At 38.4% G+C, this 13,803-nt stretch overlaps 1 protein-coding gene across 1 annotated transcript in view; it reads right to left on the reverse strand.

The window, feature by feature from the left end:
- The window catches only part of CCDC7 (coiled-coil domain containing 7), a 187,734-nt gene that overhangs the window by 66,305 nt on the left and 107,626 nt on the right, over positions 1–13,803 (reverse strand). The window contains 1 exon segment of the mRNA XM_028506254.2: positions 6,931–7,020. Within this exon segment, the coding sequence (XP_028362055.2) occupies positions 6,931–7,020 (90 nt within the window).

The raw sequence follows: 13,803 nt of genomic DNA on the forward strand, positions 1-13,803 counted from the left end.
TTCACTCTCAATACCTTTCTTGAAGTCCTCCAAGGTTTCTATTGTATATTTGGGTGCTCCAATGTTAGATACATATGTATTTATAATGTTTATGTGCTCTTATGGATTCTTCCCTCAGGTATTATGAAGTGTCCTTCTGGGTATCTTTTTATGGCCCTTGTTTTAATGTCTATTTTGTCTGATAGGAGTATTGCTATCTTGCCTTCCCCCCCCCTTTTTTTTTCCTTGGAATATTTTTTTCCAGCCCTTTCCTTTCAGTCTGTATGTATTTTGTTCTGAGGTGATCTATTCTAGACAGTGTATGTGTGGGTCATGATTTCTTATATATTCAGCTACACTATTTTTTTATTCAAATATTTAATCCATTTACATTTGAGGTTATTGTTGATAGGTACTTATTCATTTCCATTTTACTTCCTTCATGCTTGTATTCATCTCTCTCACAGTCTTTTCTTCCTTTTCTTAAAGCACTCCCTTTAACATACCTCACAGTGCTGGTTTGGTGGAGGTGTATTCTTTGAGGTTTCTTTTGTCTGGGAAACACCTTATTTCACCTTCCATTTTACTTGAAAGCCTTGCTGGGTAAGCAGTCTTGGTTGCATGCCTTTGTTTTTCATTAGTAGGAATATTTCTTGTCATTCCCTTCTGACTTGGAGCATTTCCATTGAGAAATCAGCTGTTAGTTTTATAGGGGCTCCCTTGTGTATTACTTCTCGGTTTTCCCTTGCTGCCTTTAAGATTCTTTGATGTTTTGCATTTTAATTGTGATGTGTCTTGAAGTGGGCCTCTTTGGGTTCCTCTTGATTGGGACTCTGTAATTCCTGGATTTCTGTGATTTTTTTCTCTCATCAAATTAGAGAAGTTTTCCTTAATTACTTTTTCAAACAGGTTTTCTAATCCTTACTGTTCTTGTCCTTCTGGTATCCCAATTATATGGATATTATTTTGTTTTATGTTTTCCTGAAGTTCCCTTAACACCTTTTCTTTCTGAGGTGTTTTCCTTTTTTTGCTCTTTCTGGATGTTTATCTACCTTGTCCTTCAGGTCACTGATCTGATCTTCTGCTTCATCAATCCTGCTTTTGATTCCTTCTTCTGTGTTCTTCAATTCAGAAATTGTATTCTTCATTTCCTCTTGGCTCTTGTTGATAGTTTCTATCTCCTGTTTCATGTTGATATAGTTTGCAGTGAGTACATCATAGTTTCCTTTTATTTTTTGGTAATTCTCAATGAGCTCATTGAGCTTCTTTATAACCATTGCTTCAAACTCAGTATCTGATAGTTGACTTGCCTCTATTCCAGTTAGCATTCTTTCTGAGGCTTCCTCCTTTCATTTGGGGTTTGTTTCTTTGTCTTCCCATTGTTTGTAAGATTCTTCTTGTTAACCTTTTCTTTTTAAATTTATCCATCCTGACTACCTCAGTTTGTGGTGTGAATTTCTGTGGCAGGAGACCTGTGAGATTCAGCAGAGCAGTCTTCTTGATCTCCTGAACTTGCTGCTGTTAGGATGCCGTTTATGTTGGCTCTGTGGATGTAATTGTTTTTTTTTTTTTCATTTTTGCATCGTTCTTTAGTGTGTCTTTCTGAAAGGAGGGAATTCTTTATAAATGGTGATGAGACAATTTATTATCTGCTCACCTGGTCTCCAACCTCTGCACACATGTGGCATGTCAACATTTGTGCTCCCAGGACTCTGCTGAGCTGTCAGGTGGGTTCTTCCCAGCTCCTGCCACCTTGTCTCTTCAGGTCTCGAACCTATAGTCATTTCTAATTGGTGGTTTCTATGACTTTTTTCATACTGTTGAGCATCTTTATAACCACTACTTTGAATTCTATATTAGATAAATTGTGTCCTCCATTTCAATTAGCTGTTTTCCTAGAGATTTCTCCTCTTCTTTTATATGGGGCTTACTTCTCCAACTCCCTATTTTGTTTACCTTTTTGTGCTTGTTTTTTGTTAGCTATGTATGCTATGACTTCTAGTCTTCATGGGGTGGCCTTTCTAAGTAGGTGTACTATGAGGTCAAGTGGTGCAGTCTCCTTAATCAATCAAGTTTGGTGCTCCAAGAATGTCCCTTGTGTAAGTTATATGGGCCTTCCTGTTATAATCAACTCTTAACTGCTATTGGCCCATTTATGCATGAGATCACCCCTTGTGCTGGCTTTGAGGATCAACCCCAACAATAATATGTGAGCTGTTATGCAGGTCCTGACTCTATGAAGAATTTGCCTCAGCAGATTATGGTGCCTGCTGAGAACTCCCTTTATATGCCACTTTTGAAGCTTACTGGATCCTACTCTGATGTCTGAAGCTGGCCACTGGGTGTACTCATTCTGGGCTTCTTGGAAGGAACTTTGGTGTAGGCCTGTGTAAGATACTTGCTGTAACTTGCCCTTGGCAACTAGTTGGGAGTAACAAGTGACTCACAATTTGTGGCTATCTCTGCTAAGCCCCAGTACACACAGTCAGGACTAAGCTGTACATCAAGGCCAACTTTTAAGAGCACTGGGCCCAGGTATAGGCCAGCAAATGTCCCAAGGCACCAGAACAAGATTTGTCTTTGCCTGACTCTGCCTGCCAGCTGCCTATAAGGCTCAGTCACTGAAATAACCTCTGGCTATACTCCTCAGAAGGGTGTAAACTCCACAGGGTGATCCAAGAGGGAGTCCAAAGGGTGTGGCTATTGCTTTCCCTGAGGCTGGTACCACAGGGAAAGGAATGCTCCACCCAAGAAAGATGGTATATGTGGCATCAGACTAAGCACAGGGATCCTGGCAGCTATCCTTTCAACTCCCTCCTCAGAGCCACAAACACCAGATTCTCCTCTTGCAACCCTAGTCCACTCTGCCCTTCCTCAATGGATTATCAGGGTATATGTGAACAAAGTTTTGTACTTGGCCCATTTGGAGAGTATATGTGTCTCTAGTGGGCTCTTCCCTCACCCTGGTACACAGAAACTTTATTGCTTTTCACAGCCAGGTATTATGTGGGTGCGTCTTCCTGATTCTTATGCTCTGAACTGGGGAGCATACCTTGTAATTTAGACCCAACATTTCTCAGGGGGCACCCCCACTGCTGAGATATCCCTACAGCACTTCAGCCACTGCCCTTAGGAGTGAAGCCACCCCTTTATGCCTCTCCACCCTTCCTATGAGTCTTAATGTGGCTTCTTCTGTAAGTCCTTGGTTTAAAACTCCTGTTCAAGTCATTTTCAGTTGTCTATTTAGAATGATTGTTCTATAACTTATTTTTAATCTAGTTTAGTCCATGATGGAGGTGAATGTAGCTTCCACCTACTCTGACACCATCGTGGGTCCCTACATCTGTTTACTTTCAGTCTCTGTATGTATTTCATTCTGATGTGGGTCTCTTGTAAACAGCATATTTAAGGGTCTTATTTTGTTACCCATTCAACCACCATTTGTCTTTTGATTGGAGCATTTAATCCATTTATATTTAAAATGATTATTGACAGGAACCTAATCAATAGCATGAACAAGCAAGCAAAATATAACCAAAGACATTGAAATTGAGAACAAGTTGACAGTGACCAGAGGAAAGAGTGGAGGGGATTATATGAGAAAAGGGTTAAGGGTTGGTAGGAACAATTATAAAGGACACATGGACAATAACAAGGCGGGGTGGAAACAGGAGAGGGATGGGGGAAAGGCAGAAAACTGTACTTGAACAACAATAAAAAATGTTAAAAAATAAAATAAAATGATTATTGATAGTAGGTATTTATTGCCATCTTATTATTTTGAACTGAGTTACTCTCTTTTCTTTCCTTTTCAAAAAAAAAACCTGTTAACATTTCTTATCATAATTGTTAGGTGGTAATAAACTCCTTTAGCTTTACCTTTTTCTTGTCTGGAAAGTTCTTTATTTCACCTTAATTTTTAATGATAGCCTTGCTTGGTACACTAGTCTTGGTTGTAGATCCTTGCTTTTCATCACTTTAAATACTTCATGCCAATTCCTCTGGCCTAAAATATTTCTGTTGGGAAGTCATGTGACAGTCCTATGTAAGCTCCCTTACAGGTAGCTAACTGTTTTTCTCTTGCTGCCTTTAAAATTTTCTTATTGTCTTTATCTTTTGCCATTTTAATTATAACGTGTCTTGGTGTGGGCCTCTTTGGGTCCATGTAATTTGGGACTCTCTCTCCTTCCTGGACATGTGTGTCTTTTTCCTTCACCATATTAAGAAAGTTTTCCATCATTACTTTTTCAAATAAGTTTTCAGTTTGTTGCTCTTTCTCCTCTTCTGGCAACCCATGATGCTAATGTTGGTACACTTGAAGTGGTACCAGAGACTCTTTAAACTTTCCTTTTTTGAAGCTTGTTTTCTTTATGCCACTTGTGTTCAATGTTTTCTGATTCCTTATCTTTCAATCACTGATTTGATCCTCTGCTTCATGTACTTTATTATTGATTTCCTGTAATGTATTCTTCTTCAGTTATTGTAGTTTTCATTTCTTACTCTTTTATGTTTTCTATCTCCACTTTTATGCTCTTTATCTCTTTGTTGAAGTTCTTACTGAGATCATTGAGCATCCTTGTAAAAAGTGTTTTGAATCCTGTGTCACATATATTGTCTGCATTTTTTTTAGATTTTTTTCCTGGAGTTTTTTTCCTGTTTTTTTCATTTGAAACATGTTTCTTTATCTCTTCATTTTAGTTGCCTCAATATATTTGTTTCTATGCATTAGGTAGGGCTGCTACAAATGTCAGTCTTGGTAGAATGGCCTTATGTAGGTGTTCTGAAGGGCTCAATGGTGCAAACACTCCAGTCACCTTATTTGGACATTGCAGGTATGTGCTTCCCCCACTCTGTATAGGCTGTGTGCACCATCCTGTTGTAGTTAAACCTTGACTGTTAGTAGCACATCAATGGGAAATATTTACCATCAGTCCTATTGGCTGCAAGGGCTGATCACAACTACTGTAAAGGAACTGCTGTGCAGGAGCCAACCCCACAGGTCAGAACTGGCCTCATTGTGGCTCTGATGACTACTGAATTTGCACCTTAAGTGTATAGTTTGTGGATGTAGTTGAGTGGTGCTTCATCAGGGCTTGAAGTTTTCCACTGAGTGTGATGGCTCAGGTGCCACTGAGAAGATGCAGGCTAAGATCAGCTGCCCGCTGTGGCCTATCTGGGGCCACTGGGCATGAGCTACAAAACTATCTTCAGATGGCTGCCAATTTTGCTGAGCTTGAAGGTACCTGGGAGAGGCCAAACTGTGAACCAAGGCCAGTTGCTGCTAGTTCTGAGCCTAGGGCTATTTAGCAGAAGGTCCAGGGCACTCCAAGGCCAGATACTACTTGTTTGAGAAACTTTAAGATAAAGTCCACAGCATGAGCTAAGACAGGCAATTTGTGTAAAAAAGCACATTAGGTAGGTCTATACATTGGGTGAGGTGGGGTCTCAGGGAATTATCAGAGCAGAGTGAACAGTGTTATCCAGTATAATGGAGGCTCAAATATGCCTTCTGGCTCTGTGCAGGGAGGGCTTAGCAAAGAAACAATGGCCTCTGCTAGCACTTCTGTCTGGGAGAGTTCTGCCTTTCTGTCCCTTGACAGACAATTCATTTCCTCCCCATATATTCCTGGTGCCTTTTGAGCTGCTGACCCAGTGCTGGAGCTCAAAGCAAATGAGGCCATGTAAATCCATGCACAGGCCTTTTAGGAGGAACACGTGGGACTTGAGCAGCCTCTGGTCTCACTCAGCCACAGTCCTTACTGGTTTTGACAGTCAGAAGTTACGGGGACTTCTCTTCCTGGCACTGGAACCCTGAACTGAGTAATCCACCATGAAACTGGGACCTCTCACTCTCGGTAGGGACATCCACATCCAGATGTACCTCCTAATTTTTAACCACTGTACATGGATGTGGGATCAATCTGTTCCACATTTCCACTCTTTCTACCAGTATCTATGTGGTTTTTTCTATGTATCCTTAGTTATAGGTTTTCTGTTCACCTAGACTTCACATAGTTCTGAATGATGGTTGTCCTGTAGCGTAACTGTAATTTTGATGTGGGTGTTGGAGGAATCCAGCACAGGGTTTACCTATGCAGCCACCTTGACTGGAAGTCTGCTCCAAGGTTTTTTCTTAGTGTGGATCTAATGGTAAATGATTAAATGCTGCAAAATATACTTGGCCAGACAATTATTTAGTATAATAATTTGCTACTTTATTTTTACTTAAATTATTTTTTAATCTTCTATACCTATTTGGAACTATACCTAAATGAAACTGTTCTTAATTGTGTGTGACAGCTTTGGTACTGTATTTGATACTTGTCTGCTTCTCTAATTAAGTAAAAAAGTTCCTGGAACTATTTATGCATTCTCTTTAGTAATAAAGAAGTATCAGGTAAGCAACATTAGTGCATTCAAGAAAGAGCATTTCCCTTCATTGTATGTTGATTTTATGTTGAAACATACATCTTGTGGATTTAAGAAGTTAATAAATATTTGCCTCTAAGCCATTGTTTTCTACAATTTGAAATTTACAAGCTTTAGAAACCTACAAAAGGAGAAATATTAGGAAAAAAATATCCTAGATATTTTGATTTACTCTACTTGATATAATGAGCACATTATATAAATACAAAGAGTACCATAAAATGCATTTAAAATATATTTGAAACCCCTAGTTGATTTATATTTTAATAAAGTACAATATTAGGCCTAGAAATGTCTTTCAGAATGTTTAAAATTTACTTTGTTTTCATACCACCCTTTTGGTTTTTGTAGTTAATATTGTAACTTAAGTACATTATTTTACATTTTTAAAATACAGGTGTTACTAATTATTAATATTTAAATCATATAATAAAACATTTAAATATATATTTGACTCCTATCCTAATATAATAAGAATATTTAGGAACTCTAACCATTTTCAGTCACTAAATTTTAACTAACCTCTTTATTTTTCAAGGTTTGGAGTTCATTTTCCAGCACTGATTTCTCTTCTGATAAAATCTGGAAATCATTCTCCATCCTTTTGTATTTCTAAAGAAAAATATAATAATTTTAGTAATAACAAAAGCAAAAGTCTCAATATATAGAACTTATTAGATACTTAATGATTAAAGTAAGAAAGTCTTCATTACCTCATGAAAATAATAAACCATTGGCACTAATCTGTAATGTGAAGTTGTAATTGAGGTGGAAAGAGGCAAAAGAGCTAGAAGTGACAATGAATTAAAGTTTAGAAGACTGAGGGGTACTACAGTTCAGTATTTATAAAGTGAAGTACAACTGAATGATAGTAAGTTAGTGAAATTTATATGTTTTACTACAACTTATCATTATATAGTAATACTATATAGTATATAACTATGTATACTTCTAGAATACATCATTATATATTATGATATTAATATTAAATATGATATATAATAAGCTTATCATGTAACATTATATAATAAACATATTATCATGTAAATATAATGAAATGATATAAAATAAAAAATTTTATTTAATATATATTAAAATATTAGGAAAAGGGTTTTCAGCAACAAGTATAAAGGACACATGGACAAAACCAAGGACGATGGGATCAGGGATGGGAGTTGGGGATGGCTGGGGTGGAGGGACTTGTGGGCGACAAAATGGAGACAACTTTACTTGAACAAAACTAAAAAATATATATATTAAAAATGATTAACATTAACCAAGATCAGAGCAGAATTAAATGACATAGAGATTAAAAAAACAATTCAAAGGATCAATAAATCCAGGAGCTGGTTCTTTGAAAAGATAAACAAATTTCACAACCCTTTATTATTCTTAAGATTTTATTAATTTAGCCCCAGGGAAGATGGCCACATGATAGGTGGAAGTGGAGTCCACTTCCCCCTGTGCATGGGTGAAATACCTAGCCGCTCTTCTGAGGAACAGAGTGAACAGCCAATGGTATCCCAGCATATATGAAAACTGGAGGCCAAAAATTGTAGAGGACATTAAAAAATCAGATGGTAAGGAGAATGATTCAGGATAATAAGGTCCCTGGGACCAGCACAGGGGCCAGCATGTGGACCAGAGCAGCTGTAGCCACAGGCCTGGTACCCTCAGGGTCTGCTGGGGGATCCTTGTGAGAGAGCCAGGTCAACACCTCCCTCCCCTGCCAAACAAGGTTTGATCAGCACCAGAAGGAACCTGGATGCTTAAAGTCACAGTGGGAGAGTAAGGAAGAAGTGGCAAACACACAGAGGCGGTGTGCACCCACTGAGATCGTGGACGCCAGCTGGGAAGAGTTGGGCTGTGACAGACCCTGATCCAGTCAGTCCCTGGTCTGCTTGGAAAGCTGGGCTGTGTGAGAGACCGGGCACTTGTTTGGAGCAGCAAGTTTGAAAAAGAGGAATTTTTCAAGAGAGAGAGAGAGAGAAGGTGCATCAGAAGGTGTTAGGGGAATTCTCTGCAGCAGCAGCCTCCACCTCCTGTGCCCTACCCCTGCTTAGAAGCAAGCTCATGCCTGCAGCCCATGTGACAGTCTGCACCAGATCACATGCCCTGGCATCTGTCTGTCCACACTCACACCCAAAGTCCCAGAAACAGTGCACACCTGACCCCTCCACCCAGAGGCACCTCCCAGCTGGCCCCTGTGCCCAGAGTCCTGCAGGGCCCACTGGCTCTCTAAGAGGAAGACGGACATGGCCCACAGAGGAGAGCTGCAGGACTCATGGAGTCAGCAATCCCCAGAAAGAATTAACTCAGTGGTGGGGCAAAACTACCCTGAAGGGGCACTGAGTCCCTAGCATCTAGGACAGCAAACAGTGAAAGGGGGTTTGTGAATTGCCCCTAATTGGTGCCTCTCAAGGACAGCACAACTAGTGGACTGAGGGCATAGGCTGGGCACAGAAGGGCACTGGGGGACCAGCAGTGAACTGAGGAACTGGGATGGAGGCTGGGCAACAGGAAAAGTGTGGCTCAGGAGTGAAACCAATCCCTCCTCAGCCTGCTGCAGCCACGAAAACCAGAACTGGCTTGGCTGGTTTAAAGCCAGCAGAACACTTTAAAAAAAAATTAATTCCTTCTTCCTTCTTTCCTCCCTTCCTTTCTTTTTTAATTCCTTTTTCCTTACTTCCTTTTTGTATTCCCACAAGTGAGACAATAAAACTTGGAGCTGTGAAAAGACTAGAATTAGACCCAAAGAGGAATCATCCCAACAACTGAGAAAGTGAGACAAATTTCACTTTGCTACTCCAGAGAACTTGCAAGTTCTTGTATATTTGTATTATTACTTTTCATTTTTCTTACATCTTTTATTTTATTAGTATTTTTGTATTTCTCTTCTTTCTATTTAGTCTTCTTCACTTGGTTTGTTAAATTGTATTGTTTGACTGTTATGAATGTTGCCATTACTATTGTAAACAATTGCTGTTCCATACTATTGTAAATACTACACAGCACCACTCCTGAATTTTAGCTCACTTTACTGTTTCCTGAACTTTATTACTGTGACGGTTAACTCTGTTCTCTCACACACTACACCTATTTTCTATCCTTTACTGTCACTTTACCTCGTAATCTGACACCCATAAGCTCACTGCTTTCTAGATCCAATTGACCATCCTTCCCTACCCCTAACAAGAGTCTTATTTCCACCTTTTCTAAAAAGTGGCTACTTCCATGAAATATCAGTGTTAACACTACATATGAAAAGAATCCTATCTCTTCTCTATGGGTTGCTACTATAAATACCATAAAATATGCTGCCAATGTCTTAAAACATTTTGCCTTCCCACTCCAACTAATCACAAAAAAGAGTACCTGGGAGCCGTGAATACCAGTATACCTGCTGGAAAAGGAAAAATGCACCAAAAAAGGAACCACCAACAGATAACAATGGAAGAAGGTGAAGGAGAGAGTGAAAGCCACACTAACTGCAATCCAGGACAAATCTGGAAATACAATGAAACAGTGGAGAAAGTACCCAGAAAAAACAACTGAACAACAGCAAGAGAGAAGCCTCAAAACTTTGGAAAGACAGAAGAACCAGCTACAACACAACCTGTCCAAACATGGACAACAGAATACAAGGTGTGGTGGGCAGAGTGAACCTCAGTTAACCAGCTAGAGGAAAAGACCCACCAAAGAAAGATCCAACAACAATCCAAACCCAAAGGCACCCAGAGGGCCAACATAATTGACAGCCCAAAACCAGCAACTTCAGGAAGTCAGGGAGACTGCACTAATGAATCTCACAGGTTTCCAACCATAGAAGTTCACACAATAAACCCAGGGAGTCAGAACATATCAATTTAAGAAGCAGAGGCTAACAAGAAGAGTCTCACAAACAATGGGAAGACAAAGAAACAATCCCAAAATGAAAGGAAAGGAGGAAGCCTCAGAAAGAATGCTACATGAAATAGAGTCAAGTCAACTATCAGATACTGAGTTCAAAGCAATGGTTATCAGGAAGCACAATGAGCTCACAGAGAATTACAAAAAAAAATACAGGAGAACTACAATGAACTCACTGCAAACTATATCAACATGAAAAAATAGAAACTATCAAAAGGGCCAAGAGGAAATAAAGAATACAATTTCTGTACTGAAGAACACAGTAGAAGGAATCAAAAGTAGGCTAGATGAAGCAGAAGATCAGATCAGCAAGCTGGAGAACTACATAGAAAAAAGTGCTCAGCAGGGGCAAGGAAAGGAAAAAAAGTCTCAGAAAGAATGAAGAATGGTTAAGGGAACTGCAGAACACCATGAAACATAATAATGTGAATACAATAGGGATACCAGAAGGAGAAGAAGAGCAAGGGATAGAAAACCTGTTTGAAAAAGGAATGATGGAAAATTTCCCTAATGTGATGAGAGAAAAAGTCACAAAAATCCAGGAAACACAGAGAATCCCAAGCAAGAGGGACTCAAAGGGGCCTACTTCAAGACACATAATAATTAAAATGGCAAAATTCCAAGACATAGAGAGAATCTTAAGGGCACCAAGGGAGAAACAGGAAGTAACATACAAGGGAGCCCCTATAAGGCTAGCAGCCTACTTCTCAATGGAAATTCTCTAAGCCAGAAGAGAATAACAAGAAATATTCCAAGTAATGAGAACGAGAGATCTGAAACCAAGGTTACATTACCCGGCAAGGCCCTCAATTAAGATGGAGTGCCACATAAAGAACTTCCAAGGCAGAAGTTTAAAATCATACAGCTTCCCCAAATCAACTCTGCAGGAGATGCTAAAGGGACTGCTTTAAGAAAAGGAAGGAAATGAGTGACAGAGAAATGAACACCGGTACAAAAAAAATGGCAACGAATACATTCCTATCATAATAACTTTAAGTGTAAACAGATTAAATGCTCTAATCAAAAGGCATAGATTAGCTGAATGGATAAGAAAGCATGACCCACGCATATGCTACCTACAAGAGACCCACATCAGGACAAAAGACCTACACAGACTGAAAGTGAAGGGCTAGAGATAAATTTTCCAAGCAATCAGGCAGGAGAAAAAAGCCAGGGTAGCAATATTCATGTCAGACAAAATAGACTTCAATAAAAGGGCCATAAGCAGACACCCAGAATGTCACTTCATAATTCTCAAGGTAAGAATCCACCAAGAAGACATAAACATTGTAAATATATATGCATTCAACACAGGAGGACCCAAATACATGAAGAAAATCTTTGAAGACTTTAAGAAAGATATTGACAGCAACACAATTATGGTAGCACATTTCAACAGCCCACTGTCAAAATGGATATATCTTTGGAACAAAATATCAACACACATATTGCAGCATTCAATAATGTCCTAGATCAAATGTACTTAACTGATATATATAGAGCCTTTCATCCCAAAGAAGCACACATTCTTTTCAAATGTACATAGAACATTTTCAAATATAGACCACATGATAGGGCACAAAACAAGCCTCAACAAATTCAAGAAAATTGAAATCATATCAAGCATCTTCTCTGACCACAAGGGACTGAAACAAGAAACCAACCTCAAGGAAAAAATTCAAACATATGCAAACTCATGGAGACTGAATAGCACACTATAAAACAATGAATGGGCCAAGAAGGAGATCAAGGAAGAAATCAAAAAGTTTCTGGAAACAAATGAAAATGAACTCACAACAACCCAAAACTTATCAGACACAGAAAAGGCAGTTCTGAGAGGGAAGATAATAGTGCTACAGGCCTACCTAAAAAAAATAGAAATATTTCAAACAAACAACCTAACCTTACACCTATAAGAACTCAAGGAACAACAATAAAGACACCCTAGAGCAAGTAGAAGGAAGGAAATAACCAAGGTCAGAGAAGAATTAAACAACATAGAGGCTAAAAGCACAATTCTAAGGATCAATAAATCCAGGAGCTGGTTCTTTGACCAGATAAACAAAATTGGCCAGCCTTTAAGCAGATTCATCAAGAAAAAAAGAAAAAGGACCCAAATAAACATAATAAGAAATGAAAGAGGAGAGATTACAACTGATACCACAGCAATACAAAGGCTTGTAAGACAATTACTACAAAGAACTATATGCAAAGAAATTTGATAACCTAGGTGAAATGGACAAATTTTTAGGAAAATATAATCTTCCAAAACTCAATGAAGAAGCAGAAAGCCTGAACAGAATAATAACAGCATATGAAATTGAATCAGTAATCAAAAAAACTCCAGACACACAAAAGCCCTGGACTGAACAGTTTCACAGGAGATGTCTACAAAGCATTTAAGGAAGAGCTAACCCCTAATTTCCACAGACTATTGAAAAAAATTCAAGAAGATGAAGACTCCCAAACTCTTTTGATGAAGTCAGCATCATCCTAATCCCAAAACCAGATAAAGACACAACAAAGAAAGAAAACTTCAGGCCAATATCGCTGATGAACATAGATGCTAAAGTCCTCAACAAAATATTGGCAAACTGCATCCAGCAATACGTTAAAAAGATCATACACCATGAGCAAGTGGGATTCATGCCAGGGATGCAAGGATGGTACAATATTTGCAAATCAATAAATGTAATAAACCATGTAAACAAAAGCAAAGACAAAAATCACATGATCATATCAATATATGAGGAAAAAGCATTTGATAAGGTACAGCACCCATTTATGATAAAAACATTCACCAAAGTAGGAACAGAGGGAGCACTCCTCAACATAATAAAGCTAATATATGAGAGAACTATAGCCAATATGATACTCAATGGAAAAAACTAAAAGCATTCCCACTAAGGTGAGGAAAAGGACAAGGATGTCCTTTTTCATCACTTCTATTCTACATAGTATTGGAAGTCCTAGCCACAGCAATCAGGCAAGAAAAAGAAATAAAAGGCATCCAAATTGGAGGAGAGGAAACAAAACTGTCATTGTTTGTAGACGACATGATAGTGTACATAGAAAATCCTATAGACTCCACCAAAAAAATGGCTCGACCTAATAAATGAATTTGGGAAAACAGCAGTATACAAAGTCAATATTCAGAAATCAAAGGCATATTTGTATACCAACAATGAAACATCAGAAGCAGAAATCAGGGGAAAAATCTCATTTGATATAGCAACAAGAAAAATAAAATACCTAGGGAAAAAAACCTTCACAAGTAGATAAAAGATCAGTACTCAGAAAACTACACAGCACTGAAGAAAGAAATTAAGGAAGACACAAACAAATGGAAACAAATACCATGTTCATGGATTGAAAAAATTAACATTAAAATGCTCATACTACTCCCAAAATTTTATAGATTCAACACAATACTTATTAAAGTACCAGTGGTATATTTCACAGATATAGAACAAACACTTCCAAAAT

This window comes from Phyllostomus discolor, chromosome 1 (genome assembly GCF_004126475.2).
Source record: "Phyllostomus discolor isolate MPI-MPIP mPhyDis1 chromosome 1, mPhyDis1.pri.v3, whole genome shotgun sequence".
Lineage (NCBI taxonomy): Eukaryota > Metazoa > Chordata > Mammalia > Chiroptera > Phyllostomidae > Phyllostomus > Phyllostomus discolor.